Genomic DNA, 27,376 nt, shown 5'->3' with positions numbered 1-27,376 from the left:
TTAATCAAAAAATTTTAAATAATTTGATACTATTTCAAAAGGGCTTTATTCTTAAGATTAATGCTAATGGCTGAAACAGTAGAGTTTGAAAGAATCACAGATATGAAAATATTCATAATGAAAACAAGCTCGATTTAGCAATTTAAAACGAAATGAAGATTTTTTCCTATTACAATAGTCTTCTCCCTAACGGATGTAGAACCCCCTAACGGATGACAAACATAGAGCGATTAACCAATTAATAGCGGTGCCCACTAAAATATCTATTTCACATAATAATAAAAAGGCATTGTGAGTTGAAATGTGCAATAGAACTCCTCTTAAAGCAAAGTAGGTTTTCTTTTCTTTCCAAATTAGAAATTTTAATAGAGTATTAAACTAAACTAAACTCAGTGGCGCGACAGCCCATAGAGGGCCAAGGCCTACTGTGCCAATCTCAGTTTTCTTGACCTTGGGCAGATGTTCTGGTCAGGTGGTTAGCCGAACATGGAACCCCCAGTGTTTAGTTCCCGAGCATGCTTGGTATTCATTTATCGACCCACTGGAGGGATGAAAGGCTGAGCCAACCTTGCTCGGCCCGAGGATTTAATAGAGTATTAAGTGAAATAATTTTAAATAAAACTTATTACGATAAAGTTACACATATTACAGTTTCTCCTCTCCATTTATTCTAATAAAAAAACACTGGCGCTTAACAGTTGTGTCAGATAACCAAACAAAATAAGCACTTTTAATTCTCTGAAACAATGTAACATTAGTAATCTTTGAAGATGCTAAAGAAATACTATAACTGTAATTCTCTAAAATAGTAATAATATTAAAATTTACTAACACAAAAATAATAATAATTTTATATTTCCTTATAATTTGAAAAGAATTATCCAATTTTCAATAAAAAAAAATATTAAGCCACTAAATTTATTAAAAAAATAGGTTTAATTAAAAAAATATTAAGCCATTATATATTTAAGAATTTGAAATGAGATAAAAATAAAGGAATAAAATCTTTCTAAATATAGGAAGAATTGACAACTACGATATTCCATAATAAATTTCAAATTAAGCATGGATATTTGTCACAGTCAATTTGAATCAGAAAGTAAGAAACAAAGATAAAAAGATCCACAAAATTTTATTCCCAGATCTTGGTAACAAATACAGGCTTTATTTTACAGTCCTTAGGAAAGGATAACAATTTTTCCCTCAAATGCTTTGCAAAATTTGTGTGTAGTTTAGAGTAGTTGCAAAGCTGCAGATGATATCAAAACTAAGTGATACAGGCACTGAATGTTTGCTGACCAAGTTCCTCATGCAGTTATCTTCACTTATTCGAAAAACAAAATATCAACTAAAAATATTTTGTAATACGGAAAGTAACAGAGGAAAAAAGAAACTAAGTAAATAGCCAAATTAAATATAAATTGCAAAACTTAATACAACTTTTATTTGTTTCAAACTTGATATACATTTTAAGCAATTTCCCCAAACACAAATTAAAAAAAAAAAAAAAAAAATGAGATAAACCTAAAATGTATAAAACAATTATATGTATATCAGCAGTTACTGAGGTAAGGTAACTGTAATAACAATGAAAGCCTTGTCAAACTTATTAAAATATAATAATTTTAGGATATCAAAATGTTACTTTATATGAAACAGTAGCAATAAGAAATAAAGTTGCATATGTTTAAAAAAAAAAAAAAAACATTTTTGATAAAAAGTACAATAACATTCAAAATCTAATGAGTTGTTTTTAAATATAATAAAGTTTAAGAGCGCTACATTTCACACAGGCATTCTCCTTTAAAAAATTCTTCAAAACTTTTCAACGAATAGCACCTCAACTATAACCAGGTTTCAATATTTGGAATGCAAATTCAAGAATTTAACAAAATGTACAATTAATTGAAACGTTCTGCTTTGTTCCTGTTATAAGTAACAATCAATTTCACTTAGAAATGCAGCTGATACAGCTCATAACGGCACTCCAACAAAATCTAATATGAATTCATTTTTTTTTATTGCATTACGTTACAAAATTATGTATGAATAAGTTGCATTTCATGTTTTAGTACAAAATATGGAAGCATAAAAGAATAGAGATGCAAAACTAAGTCGTCCCATTTTGCAGTTGGAGAATACTGTCTTCACTGTACATAAAATTTATTCAATGAGCCTAAGAACTTTCCCAATTGCAATCGTCCGACCTACAAAACAAATATAACAATAAAATAAATTTTCGTTTATAATTTACTTTTAGAAATGAATAACAAATATAAAAACTCAAATGTTACCTTCGTCTCTTAAAGTGAAACGACCCATTTGGGGGAAATCTTTAAATGATTCAAGGCAAATCACACCAGCACATTCTAACCTCATAATGGCAATTTGATCTTGTTTAACAAACCTAGGACGCGTTTTTCCTTTTTCTCCTGATTTTTTATCTACAAGGCAAATCAGTGCCTATAAAATATAAAAGAAATTACAATTACCTCTTAATTATAAATATATAAAGTAAGATTTATCAATAAACCTTCATGGCTGACATTGATTTTAAAAATATAAGCAATTAGAAATTAAAGTAATGTAAATCATTTAAATTATAAAATACAAGCATTCATTTAGATAAATGTTTGAGAACATTAACTGAGCACAAGAAAAGTGAGACAAAGAAAAATTATATTTATAGAATATTCAACAGTAAATCACCAGGGATGAGAGTAGTCAGAAAGTAAAAAAGAGGAAATCCAAGAATATATATATATATATATATATATATATATATATATATATAAATTTGAAGTAGCGCTACTATTGAAATGAAGTGTTAGATCTCCATTTTCAAAAAATTGTTTGTGATTAAGTTTTTTCAGTCCTTCTTTATAATCACAGTAAATAAAGTTATTCCTCATACTAACACAATTAAAATAAACTTTTCACTTAAGACAAGAAAATCTATAAAAATTTCCTAAAAGATGTAAATATTCATATTCAATAACAAGAAAGATACAAAAATATGAAAATGCAAGTGATATGAGATATAAAAATACAAATTGACACTTTTTATCAAAAAAATTTTCAATATAAAATGTAAAAAAAATTTTGACACAATGGTCTTTAATCTGAAGTTTAAGACTTCAGTTTTTATATTTCAATGAGAGAATAAAAAGTTTGACACTTGGTCTTTAATCTGAAGTTTAAGACTTCAGTGTTATTAGGGGAAATTGTTTTGTTGGATTAGGGGCTGTATTCCCCAAAAGGAGGAAAACATTCCCTATTCTCAACAATAATGTGCTGGAAGATCCTAGATTCAACAAGATGCATAAGTATTTATTTTTTTGGTTTTCACCACAGACAAAAACTACTATCTTCTCATATCTTACTAGATTTGGGTAAACGTTGAACTTTAAGAAAAAAATTTGAAAGGTCGGATCTTCCAGAAAAAAAAGGGGTTCACATGTTCCATTGAACTATGTGTATTATTGTCATATTTGGTATTTAATTTTATTTTCATGAAACAAAACAAAATTGACACTGTTAAATTTGATGGTTATTTTACCCTTTGAGGTTCAACTTTTATTGTCTCTATATACTATTTATTTTTAGCAAAAATATCTGAAAAATCTTCTAAAATTTCCTGAAGTTGAGAATTTTTTTCATCATCATGAATTTGCATAATTCCGTCAACATGATTTTGACAATGTTGCGCACCATTATCACATTTAGTCTCAAGAACATTTGAAAACTCAAGATTATTTTCAGTTTTGCTATTTAAATCTTTATTTTTAAGTCTATTTTTTATTTTATTCTTCTTTAAATTCTCTTTGTTTACATTTTTATTTTTGTTTACTTTTATGTCCAAACTTTTATTTTCCATAATCATTTCATTTTGTTTATTTTTAATTGATTTAACATTGTTTCTTTCATTTCTACTTTCCTTATTTTTATTCTTAGCTTTATTTTCTTTATTGATATTTTTGTTGCAATCATTAACCTGGATTTCAGGAGAAATGTGTAAAGACAAGTTGCTTTTATAATCCGAAAAAACTATCAGCTTCTTCTGATTTTGCATTACAACTCGTTCAACACAATCTATCACTAATTTAAACCCATTACATTCCTTTAAACCCAGTATGGCATAAGGTAGATCAGTATTTAAAATATAAAATTCCACTGACCTAGCTATATCTCCAATTTTTAAATTTAAAGTACAAGTGTGGTTAAGTTGCAAAATACCTTTTGTTTGTTTTACATTAACAAAGTCTTTTCTTTCTTTTAGGACATTAAGTTTTTCAAAAAGCTTAGCCGGAATTATATTTAAAGTACTTCCTGTATCAATGTTTAACAGGATAGTTTTATTTGTCAAAATTGGGTTTTTGTCACTTATATTGTTTTCATTTTTATTTTGTAAATATCCAGTTACTATTAATTGACAATTTTGTTGTTGGTCACTTTCTTGTTTAGGCTGAGTTTGATTCTCAACCGTAAAAATATTAGGTTTGTTTATACAATTTTGGCCCCAATGATAAGCATTGGTTATACCAAGCTTATCACAGTATTTACATGGCTTAGGAGGCAACTCCTGGGAAGCCTGGGCGAAATGACTTGTTTGTTGTTCATTTATATGAAACTTTTCATTTCGAATTGTAGGTCTAAATTGGGATTGTTGGTTATAACTTTGACTAGGCCGGGAAAAATTTTGATTTTGTTGAGGATTATAATTTGGATTACCCGAGTTGTTAAAGAATGGCCGCCTTGGTACCCAGCCTTGATATTGTGGTCCATACCCATTAAATTTGGATTCTGGTAATTTTTGTTTAGTTTCAGTTTGGGGTAAGACCGTAGGTACATCATGAATTATTTTCGAAACAATTGTGAGCCATTCAATCGGGGTTTTGGGTTCTTTTAAAACCAAAAATGTCTTAATTTGGGGAGGCAAATCTATAGATAGACCCTCAATAATATGTTCATTACTTAAACCTATCTTTCTACCTAACTCTACCTTTTCAGTAAAATATGAGTTAAGGTCTTTAGCTTGGCCAGAAAATTTTAAATTTTGAAAATCGTTTAAGCCAAAGAGAGGTGAAAAATAATGTTCTTGAAAAATTTCAACTATTTCCTGATATGAATTACAATTAAGGCAGTTATTAATATACAATTTCAAAGCTGAACCTTTAATGAATTTTTGAAAATTTCTAACTTTCCATTCGTCATTACATTTAGCATCTAGAGTTTGTTTTTCGAAGTGTTTGAGCCAGGATGTGAATTGAACACCAATGTCAGGCTCAAAGACTAGTATGTCTGGTTTATCCTCTACATTTTGATGCATATTAAATTTGTAATTTTTGCCACTCAGTAAGGGCATTAAAATAACCAAAATAAATTTCAATAATTAAATATAACATTTAGAAGGAAAAAAATTTAAATTTATGAATAACACATATTTTGCTTTTTTAAACACCATAATTAAATAAAAATTTAAATTTTACTTCTACAATCAATATATTATACACTGTGATATATAATGCAATATAAAAAAAAGATTCCTTAAATAATAATTAAAACTATAATCATACTGAATTATAAGTGGAAAAAAAAATATGTGATAGCACTAAATTTTAATATCATTATTTAATTTAAACAAATAATATTATAAACCATTGAATAATAGCATCAATAAATGGAACTATTATCAAAATATAAATATTAATAGATAAATATAATATTACCGGAATAAATTTTTGGAACAATAAACATAAAATTATATGTTCCTATTTCAATATATGAGCGTAAATGATTCAAAAGTATTCACGTTTAAAAACTTAAACTTTTGAGAGTAAATACCAATCACATCTGTAATTAATCACCAATAAATCACTTCTAATATTTGATGAATCACGCGCAAACGCGAGCGGAATCATAGCTACCACTTGAGATCACATTTTTGGTCATCTTCCGTTCAAGGAAACACAGAACACTCGAGAAAATCGCCAGAAAACGAAATCAATTCGATCATATGCTGAACCTTTATCAATCCTCAATGAGACCGACAAGCAGCAAACAAGTAGGGCAACACAGCAAGCACTTGCTGTAAATCCGCAAGAAGCTAATTGTTGATGGTAACACACGGTAGGCGAAAACGAAACCAAAACAGCGAAGGCATCAATTCTTTAACGGCGATTCCGGTACAACGGTGTAGAGGCAACGTCTGGACCCATTATGAAGGAAAGTCCCGAAATTCTCATTCTTTTAGTCAGGATATCTGTTTCACGAGCAACGCCGGCATCTCCTAAAACTTCATTCGATTATTTTCTTTCCTTTTATTTTAATATATTTTTTACTTATTTGAAAAAAGCATTTCTTTTTTTTTAATGGAGCCAGTGAAAAAAAAAGTGCCAAACCAACTGCAAAATTTATCCTGCTAGGCTTGAAAGGGTAGCAGTCATGGTGAGTGATGTTAGGCCACGCAGATAGCAGTTGGAAGGCAAAAAATATTTTATTAGCTTCACATAGTATATTTAAGACATTTTCTAGCAAAGGCGGAGCTCCAAATCGCACTCAAAAACTGTGTGCTTAAGTTTTTATCTTAGGGAAAGTAGCAAAGGAATTTCCCTCTATTTTGTTATATTTGAGGGGAAAAGGGAAGTGATAAGAATTACTATTGGTTTATGAAAGAAATCGCGCGTTCCCACACAAAGCAAGGGAAATATGTCCTGCTCTTAATTAAATGCATAGTTGAGCCAAAAATAGATTTAAGAACAGGATGTGGCTTTTAAAAGTGTGAGAAAGAATTTGGAATAGAATAATTAATTAGTAATAAAGTAGGAGTTGTTTTATAGCAAGGAAACTAACGTAAAAAGATTAATAGAAGCTTTTTATGTTACATATATATATATATATAAAACTTGTAATCCATGTGATTATAAATCCCGATATGAGGCTTTTAAATCACGTGCATATAAAACTCTACATTGAATTTAAAAAATGCGAAAATGCAAATCATGATGCGTAATTTTTAGATCAAGATGCATAATTTTAAAATCGCGCGATATTACAACCGCAAAAACGAATCACGGCATTGGATTTTAAGCTCGGGTAGCTACATAGGGTTTTAAAAGCTCGTAAATACAAATCGCGAAATTGGTTTTTTAAATCTCGTAAATAAGAATCGCAATGTTCAATATTTAAATGGCCTGAATAAGAATCGCAACGTTCAACTTTTAAATCAGGTAAATACGAAAATCGATGTTTGATAATAAAATCGCGATTTTAAAAATGCAAAAATACAAAACACGATATTAGATTTTTTAAATCTCGTAAATACGAGTCATAATGTACGATATTTAAAAAGCGAAAATAAGAATTACAATGCGCAACTTTTAAATCAGGTAAATACGAAAATCGATGATTGATATTAAAATCGCGTGAATAAAAATCGAGATATTTGCAGAGTCGGGACTCTAAAAGGATTGTTTGAATTGTTTTTTGTTTACACAATAAATAAAAATTTACAAGATTAATTGAATGAGCAAATAAATATTTTCACCACAAATCCACCTCTATTTTTGTTTGCTTTCTCTCCAGAATACAAGAAGCAGCGACGTCTAAATTACGAAAATACGAGCTATCCGGCCGACGGATAAAAAATACGGAAAATCTTATTCTCTATGTGTGAAATCAGAGAAAATAGCTAATATAAGTAAACATGCGGAAGGATTAGCAGCCAGGACGTAGTTTGAATTTTCTGTTTTTCTTTGAAAATCGTAAATAAATATAATAATTTGACTTCAACGACTGAATTTTTTTAAAAAAAAACGGGATATTTATAAATAAATTAAAAAAAAAAACGAAACTTTTAGAGAATCTGAGTTTTTGATAAAAAGGCTGAAATTCGAGAGAAAAAACCGAAAAAAATCTCATCCCTGTATAAAGGTCAACCAGTTTTATCCCAAGGAAATGATTTTTAGAGAAACTTCAGAGGGAGGAATGAGGACTTCAATAATTTCGCTCCGCGGAAAATTAAATTCCTCATAAAATATTTTAACTTGTGCAAAAAAAAATTTCGGCGGAAATTAGCGGGAAAAATGGAAAAATCTGAGAAAAAGCGGAAATCCGCGGAAGAATCTCATCCCTGAAATCACTTAAATACGCATAACTATCTTTTACCTTATCTGCTGGGAAAGCAAACATCTTTTACGGGGTCATTTCAGATTAGTAATGTCCAAAACAAACAGTCCTTTCAAGTTTGCAATTTAGAGAGCTATTTAATCTTACAAAGATCCACCTTAATTTTTTCTACTGGAAACTTATCTCTCAAATGACTTATGAGGCTCACATGGACATTAGAACACACCAAATTAGAATGTTAAACTATTTGAAGGCGAGAACTCTTGTGGCTTTCAAATCTCCAGTGTATAAGAGCTAATTGTATGTGGCTCAAAGGTGGATGAACTTTGCACCAAGGAAGGCCCCTTTATGGTGAAATTTTGAAACCCAGACAAAAGCTACAAACAAAAAGACGTGAAGTGTTCACACAGTTTACAAAGCCACTAAATTTTTTAGCATAATATTTATTTTATAGGTCTAAGAAACTTTTTAAAAAAATTTTATAATGAAATATAACTAAAAACAAGTAATAAAAATTGTGAAGCACTAGCTATTTCCCCCCTTATTTTCTGCATATAACATAAAGCAAAATGTCAGTTCTTTAACTTCACAGATTAACTTTAACTCTTGTATGGAGTTTTATCAAGTTTGTAATTGGATAATATTTAAGAATTATATTATAAGTAAAGACATGCATGATTTTTTAAAAAAAAACTGTAGTAGGGAAAAAGTGCTTGTAGTCGTGACAAAGATGAAACCAAACAAAAAATGATAAAAACTTACTTTCACTGATACTTCTTCAATTGCAGCATGAACATGTAAAACTGCACTATAACCTGGACAAATTATGGATTTATGCTCAAGAATAACAACCTAAAGAGTAAAAAAATACGTATTTAAATATTAATGCAAATATGAAGCATCTTATTCAGTTCTCCTTCAATATTATATCAAACCAATTTAAGAAACTATCAAAACATGGATTTAATGGTTTATTTTTATTTCCACCTTTCTTTAGATAAGCCTAAACCTAAAATCTGCTAAAATGAACATATTTTATAGTAAAGTTCAAAATTAAAAAAAAAAAAAACTGTTTTTTTGTTTTGTTATTTATTATTATATTAAATTGAAAACTATTTATGCCAGTAATAGGAATAAGAATTTAAATTATCAAAAATATTTTTATAAAAAAACTATTTTCAATACCATAGAAATTTTTAAATTTTTTTTTAAGATAAACTGAAAAATAACATACAAAATTCAATAAAGCATCTTACTACCATTTATGCTTTTGGTTAGAGTAAGTAGTAAGCATATTGTAAAATAAAATAAAAAGTTCTCCTTCAATAATTACATTACACCAATTAAAAAAAAATCATCTATTTCATTAACACCATTTTTTAGATAAGCATGAACTTAAAATCTGCTCAAATAAACAGTTCAGTTCAGTTGAATTGTAAGTGGTGTTCCTTAATTTATGGTAGTTTAAGTACAGTCATAAGAATTTTGATTGCTTGCTGCTTGCTAAAGCTGTGAGTTTTCCAAAAGACAGTTCTGGTTTACCAAAAGGATGACCTTCCACACCTGCTGACCACTCTTCCACCCTTACAATAGAACATTGCTTGAGAAAAAAAGATTTATGTTCATTTAGGTAGAAGAGTATACCAAGAATTAGAGAAAGGCATCTTTATCCCTCTCCCCCACTAATGAATTCCTGCTGGACAACTGAGAGGCCCCTATTAAACTTTTCTGCTCTGGAAGATAGTGGAAGTTTTTCCTTTACTCCCATATAAATCTATGTATTGACAGCAATGACAAACTAAATAAAAAGAATTGAAAATAACAAACGCTTAAGAAATCCATTGTATAGTTTGAAGAAAGAAAGGGCAAAAAGGGTATGGAGTCTATTACATCAAGGCACTAACTTACTTCAGGGGGCAACAGGGTGGATCTGTTTGGCTAAAAGGGCAACAGGGTGCTGCGCCTTGTTAACCCTGCCTAGAATGAGCTCTGGTTTAAGCTTGTGGTGATAAGGAGAAGAGATTTTTACTTGACAGGAAGAATAAGCTAAAACATTGACTAATGCATGGGTGCCACTCTAAAAAAATTTCAGGACTGAACTTACTTTATGACTAACACAGTTTAGCAATGCTCTACAGAATTTTCAAAAATTTGTTGTTCAATAACTGCAAAAAATACCTTTCCATGAGAATGACCCATATATTATATCAATAACTTGTTTGTTCTTTCTAAAATTATAGATTTTTTTTTTTGTCCTAGCTGCATAGTTTTTTATTTTAAAAAAAATTCTCAATGTGAACATTTCATTTTTTTAAAAACATTTCTAAACATCAGGGGAAAAAACTATCACAGATTTAGATTGAACATTAGAAAATGTTTAAGTTCTATCATTCTAATTTTTCATTAAAAAGTCCCAGACTAACGCTATATAAGAATTAGGCATATGATAGCGACATCTATGGAAATAAAGAAAATATTAAGAAATATGTACATTACTGTACATAATATGTAAATTACATTAGCTAGATATATTTTTCTAAATAAATAGAGTACAAAACAGTTTTCGAAAACAAACAAGGGCTTTTTACTGACTTTAGTTTTAATACATAATACTTTTTTTTTGTTGCTACTAAATGCACAGAAAGTCATATGAAACAATATCTGGAAACCCAACTAAATTTAAATAGAATAAAAAATAACTTTAACTCACTTGAGCATCAAAAACTTTTCCTATCCGACAAGGATTGGTAAAATCACACAAGACAAATCCCGAAGATACTTCCTGTAAAATACAATAACTCAAAATTAGGAATAATAATAATAATAATAAAAAAAAAAAAAAAAAAAAAAAAAAAAAGAGAACACTTCAACATTTCATAAAATATTGTTTTTAAAAACAAATAACAATATTGTTATAACATTACTATAAAAATGGCAAAATACAAGTCTTCTTATAATAGTATTTATAGTGGTCCAATATACAAAAAGTAACAAAATGAATTCCGCCTTTAGTTTTAACTGTTTAATTATAAGAGGATCATATTTACCAGATTATTAATAAAAAAATATACATCTAAGTAGGAGATAAGGAATTTTTCGAAAAATGGAATAGCTTTCCTACGTAACTATATTTCTAGCACACTTAAAAATGACATTTTTGGAGTTGAGCAAAAAAGATCAAAGAAAATTTTTTTAAAATTTAATTTAATTTAATAACATATTTATGGACTACAGTTAATTAAGTGTTTACATAAAACAAATAAATTTAGTAAAAATTCCTCAAATTTAACTTAAAATTTAATTTTGAAGTAGAAGTATCTAGTTAGGATTCACTGTTACTTTTATTGCAAAAATCTTTCTTTTTTCGTTACACAAAAACATTTTTCCCTTGTTAAAAAAATAATAAAAATTTCATGAATAGCTGAACACAGAAAATGATTCCTTTAGAAGAAATAGAACGTTATAATGAGAAATAAATTATAAATAATAAGTTAATATAGAACCAACCTCTTCTTCAACACCTTTTAGTTTGATTTTAACATTTTCACCAGACATCACAGATGCAACTTCATCTTCATCTGACCACAATTGTAGAACTTCTACAGCTTTCTAAAAATAATATAGATGCACTTTAAGATAAAAATTAAAAAAGCATTATCAAAATGCATTTAATTCACAGTAAACACAATAAAGGCTATACACAGCAAGGATTGGCAGATAAAGTTTCATGAACCTTAAAACTTCCAGATCTTCACTCTAATGAGCACGAAAAAAAAAAATTATATCTATTCTTTAGTGTAACAGAACTCTCTTACAGTAGGGATGCACAACCGGCGGCTCGCCGACGGTTGATGTGCGGCCCGGGGGAGCTTCTGAATGCAATAAAAATACTTCTTTCAATGTGGTTTCTGTTTAAACATAATAAATTTCCTTTAATTAAAATATTTAATTCAATTTCATATTACTCCATGAAATGCGTATATTTTTTGCACTTGCATTCTTTAAGTTTCTTTTTGGTTAAAATTTATATATATATATTTGATAAATTGTGAAAGATGGAAAAAGTGTTTCAAAATAAAGTATCAGTTTTTTTTAGTTTTAAATAAATTCATATAATTAAAAGTATTTAATTTTCTGCAAACATGTTATTAAGTTTACTGATAAAAATATGTAGTGCTTAGAACACTAATGTTTCTACAAAAATTATCATATTTGCCTATAACATGACTAAATATGCGTGCGGCCCTTCATAATCTACCTGCTGTGAAAGTGGCTTTCACTCAAAAAGGTTGCACACCCCTATCTTACAGGATTCCAGACCTACCAACCTGGAGAAATTAATATTCAGGAGTTTCCTCAGAAAGAATTCAGATTACAGGAGGGGTAAAATATGTATGATATGTGGCATATTTAACAATTCTAATGAAATATTTTAAATAAAAAATTATATGAATACAAAAGAGCAAGATATTTTACAAAAAAAAAAAAAAAAAATGTGAAATTAATAATTGAAATATAATATTTATAATAAACAGCAAGAAATTTTTTGCGTGTTTAATGTGTTTTTTCAAATTTTTTTAACACATTATTTTTTTTAAACACGCTGAGGATAGAATTATTTAACTTGACTCTCAAAAACTGATTACAGTGATTGACAATTTTAAGACTGGTTATTTTCTAGGTATGACATAGGAATATTCCAGGTTTTTGTAAAAAAATTGCAACTTTCTCTGATTTTTAGAGCTAAAATAAAATTCCCTGACAATTCCAGGTTTTCCGTGTTCTCCCTGACCTGTGGAAACCCTGTGTTATATATATTTTTTAAAGGCATTTTTAAACACTGTCACTTTACATAATAAACAAAAATTAACAACAAATGAATTAAAAAACAAGCATCCAAGAGTCATTAAAAAGGTAAATAATTACCCTATTAGGCATAAGAAGCAACTGCTGAGATCTTTTAGCATTTCCAGCTTCTACTTTACCCAAGACTACAGTACCCATGTCCTGAAAAAAAGAAAAGAAATGAGGCCCTACTAAAAATAATCAGAAAACTTCATATTTCTACACCTACCTTAATTTTTCTTTTTACTATTCAGTTAAGGTGCAATTTTAATTACAAGTCAAGCAAACAATTGCATGACAGAATCACAACACAACTCTATCTCCAATTTTCAAACAGACATATTTTTTTGCTTTTAAATAAACGAACTGTAGATTCGAAGATAAAATGAACATAAATAATGCAGCAAAAAAGTAAAGCATTCTACTCAACACCACATTGTGGGCCTAGAGTAGGTGATCACTGGGGCAAAGGCAATTTCACAACTAATGTCATGAGAGTGGGAATAAGGTCAGCACTGCACCACTACTTCTCAGATAGTTGAGTGTCACAGGCAAAAGCTATCCAAACTAGCTACTAGTATATAAGAAGTATAATAACACAAAAACTGATTTATTGTTTACAAAATTTAAATTAACAGATTTTTAAGGTATACATTAAATTCTAAACCGGCATATAATATTAATTGTATTACACATGAATTAATATTAAATTTAATTAAAAAAAACACTTAGGCAAAGGTAGCAAATTAAAAAACACTGAAGTTATATACTTTATTATAAAATGACAAAATTAAATATAATAAATGAATTATGAATGAGTAATAAAAACTAAATTAAGGTTTAAGATTAGGTTTTTAGAGGACAAAACTCAGTTTGATTTTTTTTCTCAACAATTTAAAAAAACAAAAGGCAATTTTTTATTTTATTTTATACTAAGCCTATAGGTATTTTTAAACTTATGTTATGACGTCATAATTTCTTCTTCTTTTAAAACTATTTCTAAATAAAGTTTTTTTAAAAATTTTTTAGTTGGGTTTGAGAAACAATAAAAAAAAAAATGTGTTTTGTAGCGATTTAGAAAACTGGAAAAATCAGTTACCCGGAATAGCGATGGTCCCAGATAACCGCTTCTCTACTGTATATATTTTACAGCCTTAAAAGTTTTAAGGAAAACAAAGCTCAAAGAAATAAAGGAGCGGTGACAGACAAAAGAAGGGCTGTTATCACATAAGTTACAAATAAAATAAACCAACAGAGCAGACAATTATAAGATTTGAAACAGGTATTTGTGAATCATACTAAATAAATAAATAAAATATACAGAGGATTAAGAAAATCCAAACCTTATATTTGTCCACAACTGGCATTCTAAAAGGTCCTTCAGTAGGTCTGTTTAGAGATGGCAATGAATCTATATAATCTAAGAATGATGGCCCACTAAAGAAAGAATTGTACCTTAATATCTAATAATAACAAAAACAAACATAAAAGCAATTGAATTTAGATTAATACATTGTATTAATGAAATTTCTTCATACTAATTTTAATTTTGGAGTGACTATAGAATTCACCAGCAATTAAAAGCTTAATTATAAAAGTTTTTTCAACTTTTAAAAAGCCTTTTTTTATAGGAAAAACAAAACTTAGAGACATTGAAGAATTATAAACTGACTAGGAGCCAATTCCCTAACAAAATTATTAAATAAAAATAATGTATTCATCTGTTTGCAATTTGCCATAAATTGCCTAAATACTTTTTATCTCAAACATTTTATTTCTTCATTTTTTTCTTGAAATGATATAATGCTGGACAATGTTTTTTTAACGGAGTAGGGACTTACTACCAGAATTACTGTTGCTACTAGCAATAACCAAATTCAGCAATTTTTCAAGGCTATGTTAAAGATTTACATGTATGAAAATGGAATCAATAGATTCAAGTTTTATTAAAAGGTACCTCAATAATACTTTTATCCATTGACCCATTGCACCCAAATTTAAAAATAGTAAGATCAAAGGATTATTTAGTGTATGTAACAAAAATACGAAAGAATACTTTCAACTAAAAATAAATTCCATAAGAATAAATTGTAATTCATTCATTTAAAAAAGTAAAATCTAATGGTAGATTGATAAAGCATTCGTTTATTTGAAAATAACTAAAAATAATCTTTATTAAAAAATATGTTGAAGACTTCTTTATTGCAAAATTCAAATATTTAGTTTTCGAAGATCACATGAAGGCAAAAATTAGACAATAAGTTCACTTTGCTGCATTTGTAAACCCACCCTGATTTCCTAAAATACTCTAAACTATCACAAAAATTAGTGAAGTTCTTTTTAGTTTTTTTATTAGTTAAAAATTACTTGTAATATAATAATGGTTTAAATAAATAATTACAACAAAAAATATGATTCTAAAAGTTGAGTTGGTACTGAAAAATTCTTACAAATTATTCACTTTCACAAATTAGTTACAAATTTTTGGAAATACCAAACTACTTTTATATGATTTAAGATAACATAACAAATATAGAACATTAGTTCCACAAAACACTAGCCACATTAAATAAAATTCACAATTCCAAAAATTAATAAATAAATAAAATAAAAACTTGCTTTAAAATAAGCATAAGCATTGAACATCAGTTAATACAAATTAGCGTTAACGCTAGATACTCACCGAAACCATGGGCATACTTTATCGTCAGGAATATATTTTAAAAAGGCTCCAGTTAAACCAGAGCAAGGCATAAAAATAACATCCACTTTAGGATTGAAGCCACATTTCTTTAGATAAGGTATTAGTTTATCTTTACATTCATTGTATCTAAGAGGGGGAAAAAAAGAAGTCAAATAAAACATTATTTAAGGGATTTTTTTGCTTTAAGAACACAACATTTCCTAATCAACAAAATCATATAAATTGTTAACTTTGAATAGTGATACAAATGCAAAATTATTGCTTCGTTTAAGAGAAAACATTTCAATTGAAAAGACTTTAGCAAATCAGTTTGTTCTAAGCTAGTAGATAGGGAAGTATTGTATAGAGAAATTTCTTTTCCTAACTTATGAAAGGATCTTCAGTTTTACAAAAGACCATTTATATGTTTTTTTCCTTCTTTTCCAAAAAATAAGTGTTAAAATAAAATTTATAGCCAAGAGGAAAAATAAAACCAGTTTTTATTCTCTTTTAAAGCACAAGTGATAAAATAAAGATACTCAAAAAAAAGAAGGAAAAAAAAAAAAGAAAAAAGAGTAGTTTCTTTTAAAACTTAAAAACTCACCGTTCTTCAGACCACTCTACTGTTGGATCATCCATCTTATTAACAAGAATAACTAGATGTTTAACGCCAGCAGTTTTAGCTAACATAGCATGCTCTCTTGTTTGTCCACCTCTTTCAAATCCAGTTTCAAATTCACCTTTCCTAGCCGAAATTACCTGTAAGTTACATAATTCAAAATTTAAACTTCCATTTTTAAATGATAACTACTAGAAATTTTTGAAAATTATAAGTTAGAAATGCAAATAGCTTAGAATCCTTTGCTCTGATCTTAAAATTTAAGCCTTCAAATGTTATTTTTTAATATGTTTTCTGTTTAAAACTTACAACAAGGAATAAAACATTTCCATTTCAATAATTAGAAAACTAAACAAATAATTGAACTATGTAAGGATTTCAATTCCTTAAAAAGATGAGAGCTCTAAAATAAAATATTAAGATAAATGAAAATTTGTTTCTTCTGCTCAAAACTACAATTTCTACTTTAATATAATGATTGTTAATTAGTTCCTATTATTAATACTTACATAGACATGCATATACATAGCTGCCAAACCTTCTATAAAGTTTCATATTTATATTAAAAGTGACTAAAAAAAAACAAAGGTATTTCTGTTTCATTATAAGATTAACAAACTGAACTTAAAATTATTTTAATCATCATTTTATTTAAATAAATTAAAAATATATTTGAATGCATGATAATCGCACAAGATGAGTCTCGCGAATATAAAAATATTTTTTTGAGTTCACATAATGATATTACTGAACAAACCCTTCTAAGAAAAAGCAAAAGTTGGCAGGTAAATAACTAGATTCTAACCAAAATAATCACGGAATTTTTTTTCCCACTCAAACTTTCTGTTTCTCGTGTTTTTCTCCAACAAATCTGAGTAAAAAATGTTATAATTGGGCGTGAATGAGAACTTAGAAAAAAAGAGGGTGTCGGTAAAGGTGAAAAATTACTTGTCAATGAGATTTTGTCTGATCAGATCTGAGAAAAAAAAATTTTGGAATAAATAATTGGAATGGTAATTCCAATTATAGCTTATAATATGTATCTTGCTCTATAATATGTATCTTGCATAATGGAAGATAATTATGGAATTCCACAAATAAGAGGTAGAATCACATGCTTGACTACCTGAGCACCATAATGCTAAAGATGCACCGCACAATGCAGAAGAAGCACCCTTTCTGTAGAACAATGAAAATATATTTTTTTATAGTGTAAAAAAAAATAAATTATTTTTTAAAGTAATATGTTCTAAACTAGCATTTATTTTGTGGAGGTAAGTTTCAAGATCAGCCTGTGAAGCCAAAGTAACATTATGTATCATTACGGATGTGAGCAAGTACCTGACCGTGCTTTAAAAAAAGGGGGGGAGGAGAAACAGATAACTCTATAACAAGTGGGATATTTTAAAAATATCTACACGTAGCTTGATTTGAATGCAAGATACATATTATAGAGCTAAGCCCCACATCCAGATGTTCGTTCGCCAGAAGGGTCTCCTTTCTGGACACTTTTTTAACTATCAATTTCATTATAATATGAAAAAAATTGGATATCACAAAAACGAAATCCGGTATTTTACTAGAGCGTAAAAAGAAATTGATATTTTTTATTAAGTCTCTCAAAGGATTATTAAAATGAAGAATCACACAATCAATTTAAAAGTGCAAGAAAATTTAACATTTAGTAAAAATTGTGTATTTAAGATTAAATTATCATGTTCATGACTAACGTGGGTCATAAAGAGGTTACTCAAAAGCCCTATTTGGAAAACGTGGATCATTATATAAAAAAATGAAATTGAAATTATTAAATAAAAAAATGAAATTGAAATTTAAAAACAATGTGAAAAACCCAAACTGCTGAAAATGGGATTGACAAAAAAAAAAAAAAAAAAAATCAAGCACATCAAAAATTCTTCAAATGCTTGATTCAGAATCTCTCATGTATGAAACTATGCATTAAGAAAGTATGAAAATCCATAGCAATATGACAAAAATGCAATCGTAATCCACATGGGATTGCGTGTGAATCGTCAATAATTGAGAGCGAAATTTGGAATTCGAAGTTTGCTGAACGAATAATATGGTAAAGCATTCAGATTTTAAAAACCAAATAAAAATCCATTAATTTCTTTTAACGGCAGGCACTAAACTTCCGTTCTTCACCTAGGAAGATGCCGGAAGTGTCATTAAACGTTACTCAGTGGTTACCTGTGAACCTAAGTCATGGAGGCGAGCAACATTACCCATGCTACACTCTCACAGCTACCAGGGGAGGGGCATATTCATACCACGGAGAGCAACACACAAGGAGAAACATCTATGCCCTGAGCAGGATTCGAACCCGCAAGGCTTCACAGCCAGGCATACTGACCGCTCGGTCACCGAATCCATTTTAATAACTGCTAAAAAAGCACAACAAAATACAGCAAATCGAGTAGATCAAGAAACGATCACCAACTGAAATGAAGAGTTGAAATTTGCGCTATGTTATAATGGCACATCAACAAATCGAGACCTTAAAAACCATGTGGAAATCTGCAACAATAGTGCAACCACGAGGATTTATACATTGGCAATTGAAATTGAAGTTAATTAATTTTTTATAGAATAAGAATGTTTTGATGCTTGTTCACTTTGAAGACCTTATACCCAGTTATGATTCCTACAAAAATATGCATAATTAATGGCGATATAATTAATGATGATCCACATTTATCGACTCTATTACCAGCAATAATTATCACCAATAAAATGTAAGAATTTTTTTTTTAAAAATAGGATGCCTTAAAAGATAATAAATTACAAAGTAACTTTAGCTGAAATTCGGGCATAACATTAATATGGGTATATTTTCATTAGTTTTAAATAATTAAAGGTTAAAGATGACTTTACCCTCCCAATATTTCTGCCTAACAAAATTTTTTGATTAGCTATAAATATCAGAACAATAAAAAATAAGGTGAGAAAAAAAAATATTTAATGAAAAATTGCTTTTAATTTTAATAAATATTACATTAAACTTATAACTGAGTATAATTGTAACAGTTATATACATTGCTACTCAAAAATGCTTTTTCACACCAGATTTTTAAATAGAGTTTTAAGCAAAATTATGTAAGCTTGCTGGTAGATAAAATGCATGCGTAATCCACAGAACATTTTCACTTAATTGGATGATTGTTGTAGAACATTGTCAAGCATTCTGCCATGCAACATAAGTTTTTAACCGTTTAAACCAGATTTTGAAATTTGCCACCTATCAACCCCAACCTTGTACTAAGGAATATAAAGTTAACATTGATAACTGCTGGTTTAGTATAATATTGATTTTAAAAGACAACCTTACCCTTGATGACAAAAAATAAATAAAGAAATTAAAAACTGCACAAAAGTCAGAAAAACAATCTTACTAAGACAGCCAAGTCCGCTTGACAAGCACCCCCAATCATGTTTGGTACAAAACTTCTGTGCCCTGGAGCATCTAGTAGAGTGAAATGTTTGTTTTCAGTTTCAAAGTAGGCTCTGCCAACTTCAACAGTTTTACCTTTATCTCTTTCTTCCTAGAATATACATGCATAAAAATTTTTGTTTATTACTCTGAAAATGAACAATTTAAATGAAACATTAATAAATAGAATTATTTAAATGCAAATTACTAGTTTTCCTAAAGAAATTATTTACCAGATATATTAAAAATCCCAGATGCTTCGGACATTATCAATTTGACAATTAAAATGCACTATTACACCAGTTTAAAAAATACAGATACATCTAAGAAAAAAGGTTTAAGAATTCGTTTTGGCATTAAAAATATTATTAAAAACCCTCCCAGTCATTATATAAGTGCTATTTAAGTTTATGCTTCATTTTTCCAGAGGTTAGCCTAAGTTTTTATATAGATATGATTGATCAAAATAGTCTCTGATCATATCAACATGTGGCGAAATTTTCTCCCTTTTTATGTATATACTCGACAGTATGTTACATTATTAAGAAAATCTGCTAATTTATTTTTTTAATTAGTTATCTTTTCCCACACTTGATTCAGGTGTTCTAGGTGTTTAAAACACCTGGAGTATATATAGATATTGAAGAATCACAAAGACGAAATTTGATAAACACTATCATCATATCTAACAGCAGATTTTATGTTTAAAACACGATATCTAATTATAATTACCTGATTCGTATCTAGTGCCCAAGAAAGATACCAAGATTCTCTATTTTTCTCTTTTGCTTCTCTCTCATATTTTTCTAGAGTGCGTTTATCAACCATACCAGTTAAGTACCTAAAATTAAAATCATTTACAAAAAAAATCTAATTTCTTCTTCCTTTTTATGAAAATCAAATTGAAATTTTTAAGGGTTAATACTCACAGGACTTGGCCTCCTATTGTTGATTTACCAGCATCTATACAAAAAAAATAAAAACAGATATTAAGCTTCATTTAATTTTAATTTCAGCATAATTAAATTCAACATAAGATTTTCTTAAGAACAATTTTTAAATTGTATTATTTTAAATAATGCAAAATATACACAAAATTTAATTAAAAAAAATTTATACTACTTGTAGCATACTATACACTCCCAAATAAAGAATAGAATAGGTTTTTAGAATTTCTCTCTCCCTCTCTCTTTTTTTTAAATTCAGTTGCCTAACTCCTAACATATTTTTTTAATAACAGTTCTAGATCATAAACAATCTAAAAGTTCATAAAAGTTCTGTTTATAGCAGTTATCAGAGGAAATTACTTTTCATCAAAAGCAAACTTTCAAGCTTTTCATCTGAAATCTGAACAGCAAATTTTTTCAGTTTTAGAGAAAATATTCTTGCGCTCTGCATCGTAAAGCGGAATGCATAGGATACCAAACATAACATCTGCGATATGTTTGAACTAATTTTTTTTTTTTTTTTTAAACAGTTCATTTTCTAATTGTCAAACTGACACCCACAATAAATGATTCTGAAAAGAAATACATTTATGTGCTGTTAGCAGATATTTCTTACAATTTTTTTTTAAAACTTCTTTAAAAAATGCAGATAAATTCAAGAATATACAGATAAAAGGGAGAAATTATGGGAGTCTTCGTTAAAAAAAAAGGAGATTTGTCATTTTAAGAATATTTAAAGAAATTATGTCAGAGAGTAGACAGTATATTACTATGCATATCTACCTGATTTGCTTAGCACAATTTTGTAATCTTTATCTTAATACATGTGTTTATTTCTTTAGGTGACAGATGTCAACACAGTCAAATATTGTTTCCTTAATTTTTTTAAAAAAGTCAATTTTGATGCAAATTAGTTCAACTAAACTGCTAATTATAATATTTTTATTAAACAAATAAAAATATTAATAAACAAGAAAAGAACTAATCAATAAATTATTAGTAGGATTTTTTTTTATACATAAAAAATTTTACACATCAGTATACAAAATGTTCTCATTCTTTATAAATAAGTTTTATAATTGAGAGCCATATTTCCTTTTGCCCACATGAAAGATATTGTAAAATATGCAAAAAGGAAATAAACATTAAGGGAACTTAACTTTTGACCGGCCATCTGATTAAACAATTGGGTTTATATTTTCAAGATTTTGATCCCCCCCCCATTCTGAAATCCTAATATACAAATCTGTCTATTCAGAAGAACGTTTTGCACCCGAATTTTAAAACTTATAGATAAGCACAAATTAATTAGTATAACATTATTATTATTATCAGTATTAATCAAGAGCGACTCTTAATTAGTGAAAATCCAATCATTAAAACATAAGTTACTCAAGATATTTTTCTTACAGTACAATACTAACACATTATAAAATAATGAATCATATTTATAAATATTTTTACATAGAAACAAAAAAGTTTAAATCAAAAAAATAAATAGACAAATCTTAATATAATGCAAGACTAAGTTTTTTTTTTTTTTTTTTTTTTGCTATTTGACTATCTATTGTAGTAATGAGTTTATAAAAACTAAAACCAAAAAAATTACTCACCTACATGACCAATGAATACAACATTAACATGCTCCTTTCTTACACCTTCTTCTTCTGCTTTTAAAACTTTCTTTTTACTTTTTGTTACTACTTCAACTTCTTCAGCTTCTATATTTTCATCATCTAGATCCTTATCTTCAATATCTACATTTTCCCAATCTAGATATTAAGCAAAATAATTAGAAATAATAGTTTATATTAAGGAGAGATTCACACTGCACCTAATTGCTCTACACGCACACATATTTGATTACATACAATGAGAATGCTTCATAAAGAAAAGTAAATTTTATACCTGCTGGAGAATCATCACTCCCCCCTCCATCAACATCCCCTCCTGGTTTAAGATCTATATCCATAGGTAAAGGTGGTGGTGGATCTATTTAAAACAAAAAGAAAACATAAATTACTTTAACATTATTTATAAACAATTAAATCTCAGGGTTGAGTTTTTATCAAGGTAAAACCAGTTTTTACCAGCAAAAACCATGGGAAAAACTGGGTAAATACTATTAACCCATGTTTTTTACAGATATAATGGTTTATTATATATAACTAATAGGAATATATTTCCATATTATAGCTAATATTAAGAATTATTAGATATAAATTTATGCACATATATGTATATCAGCAAGTAACAAGCCATTAGTCAAGTGATAAGACAATGGTCACTAACCCTAGCGTGGGTCAGCAAATCAAATTGCATCGGGCCGCCCAAGGAACATTAAATTTTCATTTTATTTACTTTGGTGCATTTCTATCCGTTTATGTGACTTCTATCGACAAGAAGCTATTCTCGAAGGAGACATCACTAATACCACAATCATCTAAAATACAAATAATCAACGTCCGCATCTCATTCAGTGCGCCACAGAAAAATTATCAAATGTTGACCAGTCCGAGATTGTAAAATGGTTGGGGAGGTAAGGTATTCCCTAAATTGTAATTGTTTTTACATAACCAGGTGAAGCAAATCTTCTCACCGTTAAAAATTGACCAACTAATAGGATTTTAAATATAAGCCAATAACGATTAATTAAATCATATTTATAAATGTCATCAATGTAAACTTTATTACAGCTACATTTATATACAGAAAATAACCGAAAAACTCAAATAAGCAGAATTTTGTGAAAAAAGAATCAAATACTAATTTATTTCTTTTTGAAAAAGAATAGTTGGAATATTAAAAATTCGACAGTAGTGATAAAATAAAGATTTATCTTACCAATCTTTTGTCATTTATCTTTATAAAATTAGATTAGGAAAAATTTACACATTTCACTTTGAATGTTCACTTTAACGATCAAAACTTTCCAAAGTCATCACAAAGTCTGAATTAAAAAATTTTTTTTTTATGTATAAAGATTTCAAAAATCAGAGACACAACAAAAAGGAATATCAATGATGTATACACTAGAAATTAAGATAAAAATGTTACTATGAAGTTATAAGACCAGACCACTGACAATATATTAATATACAAATGCTTCATTTTGTACAAAAGTTAGGTAAATTTATAAATCAATATATGATAAACATAATGGCAAAAACAGGCCTGCTCTTAAGTGGCTCAAATACAAAATCGGGGTGGGGGGGAATAATGATAACTATAATAACAATATAAAAAAAGACAACAAAATCAAGACAACTTTAGTGCAGAATATTCTTTGAAAAGAAAAATTAAGCAAGAAGAAAAACCAACTAAGAAGTTATAATTTACAAAACTAAACAACTATCAATAAAAAAGTTACAATTTATAGTCTGCCTTAGGAAGCACTTTTTTAAAAACTTTATCATAACCAATAAACTAAAATTTAATTCCAAAAATTTGATTAACTCTTAACTTCAGAATGACCTTTCGATAAAAAATATATGATAGTTTCAATCATATATTAATATTTAGAGAGCTGATAAACTTCATTTATTTTGTGGTCACAGAATTTAAAATAACTTTCATAAACTTGATGAGAATTAATCCTTTAAATAGTTTAACTCAATATAGTTTTGACATCTGCATATTTAAAAATAAAAGATAAACAAAAAAATACATTTGGTCTATTGTTTTAGATGATATTATACTAATTTAGCATAAACATAATTTTTAAGTACTAAATTGCTTAGCTCAAATACAATACAAGATTGGATGATGAAAAAAAAATTAGAGTTAGCAACACTCAAACACACCATCTGGGGAGAAGACAGGTTCCATGTCCTGACCTTTTCCCCTCCCCCTCCTCAGTTGTATAGGAATGCACTATGACATTTTCATTTTTCTAAGCATTTTTTGTATTTAATTGTCAAAATTATTTTTAAAAATTCCACAACGCCTTTTTTTGGAACTATGTTCAATGTAGCTTACAGAGGTTGCTAAAAACGTCAAAATGTGTTTTATTGGGAACATCAACAAAGTTGTGACCCTTTGAAAATTTTTAGAACATTAATATTCTTAAAATGATCACATATTATACTGCAATGTTTAATAAAAAAAAATATTTTCACTAGTTCAGTTTTTTTTGTTTCAGTACTGCTTTAATATACATTTTTATGAAGTTCACAGAAATAGCAGAAACAATAGAAATTTTTCTGAGGACATGAAAAAATTCTCCTTCCACAAAACATACAAGAATTTTTTTTTAATAGACTGGTAAATCTCAAACAAATCTATAATACAAAAAATTACATAGTTTTTCTCTTTTAATTCTAGCCAACCTATGAAGGGTTTAAAAAAATACTCAATAATTAGACGAATTTGATTTATTTCCTCAATCAATATACAAGGTAAGACAGGTGATTAAGTTACAAAAGTTTTACTTGATCTTGTTACATGGAATAAATTTAGATCTTGATAACGAATATCAATTTAGACAAAGGATTAACAAACAAGGGTGATCAGTCATGTAAATAATCCTTCGCAACCGTAGAGGGGTGCAGGAGGTTTCAGGCATACTCGCCAGAAAATATAACACTTTAAATTAAAATATTTCTTTATTTAAAAGCTATTTTTTAGTTCACTTTATAAATAATAGTAACGTCTAACAAAACTTTGAATATAGTCGGGGGTCTGTCCAGGTCTAATTTACTACCGCTTTGCGGTACCTTCACAAATTCAACTGTAGGAAAAACGGTAATTTCACAAAATACTTTTTCTTAAAATTTTATTTTTGTATCCAGTAAGAAACGATAATTTTATATTTTTCTGTTGATTTTCAATGTAATTTTTAATTTTCACAAATTATGTCTAAATTTTAACAAAACAGGTGCCTCTCAGAAAAACCTAGACAGATCCCTGATAGTTATTGTAAGATAGTGAGTTACTTTCGCTTCTTAATATATTTTTGTTTATTTATTTCAATATAAAAAGTGTAAAGTGTCAATTTATTACCTTAATTCTACCTTTTCATCACAATTGCCAATTTAATTTTTTAAATTAAAATAAAATGACAATAAATATTTGCACACCGGGTTTTTTTTCTTCGTATTAAAATTAAATATTTTATGGTTAAGTCTAAAACATGACACACTCATAAATCTTGAAGGGCTCTTCTAAGTCCATGTATGATAGTGAGGTTTGTTAATTCAACAGGGAGGCTTCAGTGTAGTACAATAAATGAAACTACATTGAGGTTTAATATAAGACACTACTGGTGGAAACTGATAATTTAAGTTTAGAAATCGGTGGTAATGCTTAAGAATATTAAATACTGACAAACCTTTCTTTTAGCACCTGGTGGATATATGAAATTTTTTGAACTAGTAAAAAATTTCATTTCACTAATGTTTTATGACTGAGCAATAGGCAATCTTATTTAATGTACATTTTATTTTGAAAAAATAAGGGATAAATTATCCAGTGAATAATATTTATAAACAGGCACTAAATATATTCCGAGCATTTGCCTTATAACTGAGATATTAATACCTCCGAAAGTGAATCTCCTTCAGACTGTACAATAGATATACAAATCCTTTTTCTATGTCTACACCATCACATCCAGTTTCATAGGCTCACTCACTAATAACTAGCATCAGAAAATGAGATTTAAATTTATTTCAGTCTTTGTTTATATATTATATGAGTTGCTAGCACCAGGATCATTTACTATTTTTATTAGGTCAATGTTTGAATATTTGTTAAATGTTTAAAGATATAAAAAAGTTTGGATTGAACTAAATATTTTAAATATGGAAGGAGAAAGATCTTTAAGTTGCATTAATAACAAAAAACACTTCTAGGTCAAAGAGACAACAGAGTAATTAGGAAAAAAATAGATTGATGTTAAGAAAAAAAAAGTAAGCAGTACTAGTAATATATGCTAATTTAAATGATAAAGTGAACCGTAAAACAATATTGTACAAAGGGTTTTCACAAGTGCACACTTTATGGTTCATGTACAAAATACTTTAAAATGAGGAGGAATGTGTGAAATCTTTGTCCAATATACATAACTAGGAAACATCTATTAATTGAATCAAGCAATTTTAACACTATAAAGTAGGTTCAGATTCATTTTCACTACATTGAAAAATTACCTACTCGTATGATATTATGACCAATATTATGAACAAGCATATTAAGTAATTTTTTTAAGCTGTAAAATAAAAACTAGTTTCAAAACAACAGAATTATGTGTACCAGGATTTGGCTGTGTTTCACTTATTGGACTTTTTTCATCACTTTCTGTAGGAGATTGTGCTTGAGCAGCAGCTAAAGTTGCAAATGATGGAACGAATGGCGGTGCGTCCACGTTTAGTCCCAAAAAAGGTTTTGATAAATCTCCTTCCTCTCCACCATTCTGAATAATATTATCCGAAATATTTTCCCAAGAATCTGGAGGTCCGTGATCTTCTGGAGTTTTGTCCATCTTTTATGTTCAATATTTTCAGTAAATATAATAACAAATCCACCAACACGGCTTCATTGAAATCACTCCAATAGAGGCAACGCAATATCCGCGTGGCCGTCACTGCTAGCACAACTTTACTCCTTTTCACTCCGCAATGCGTTCGCTTAATTTAACTTCAGAACTATTAAATTTTTGAAAAACAATTAATCTTACTTTTGTAAACATCATTTTAATTTTTAAA

At 28.2% G+C, this 27,376-nt stretch overlaps 1 protein-coding gene across 1 annotated transcript; it reads right to left on the bottom strand.

The window, feature by feature from the left end:
• Window positions 1-1,113: 1,113 nt before the first annotated feature.
• Window positions 1,114-27,245, bottom strand: eRF3 (eukaryotic translation release factor 3). Its single transcript, XM_016075005.4, has 15 exons — window positions 26,925-27,245; window positions 22,581-22,664; window positions 22,286-22,444; window positions 20,655-20,688; window positions 20,458-20,566; window positions 19,688-19,837; window positions 16,260-16,414; window positions 15,656-15,802; window positions 14,316-14,409; window positions 13,054-13,134; window positions 11,635-11,736; window positions 10,838-10,909; window positions 8,890-8,979; window positions 2,295-2,463; window positions 1,114-2,207 (listed from the first exon to the last, which is right to left on the bottom strand). The coding sequence occupies exons 1-15, from the start codon at window positions 27,151-27,153 to the stop codon at window positions 2,164-2,166; spliced, it is 1,719 nt and encodes a 572-aa protein (XP_015930491.1). The 5' UTR covers window positions 27,154-27,245; the 3' UTR covers window positions 1,114-2,163.
• Between the last annotated feature and the right edge of the window lie 131 nt (window positions 27,246-27,376).

The sequence above is a fragment of the Parasteatoda tepidariorum genome, chromosome 8, assembly GCF_982258835.1.
Source record: "Parasteatoda tepidariorum strain Cologne lab strain chromosome 8, Ptep-v5.0, whole genome shotgun sequence".
Classification (NCBI taxonomy): Eukaryota; Metazoa; Arthropoda; class Arachnida; order Araneae; family Theridiidae; genus Parasteatoda; species Parasteatoda tepidariorum.
Note: the sequence above shows the minus strand (reverse complement) of the source record. Positions and strands in the feature narration are given on the sequence as shown.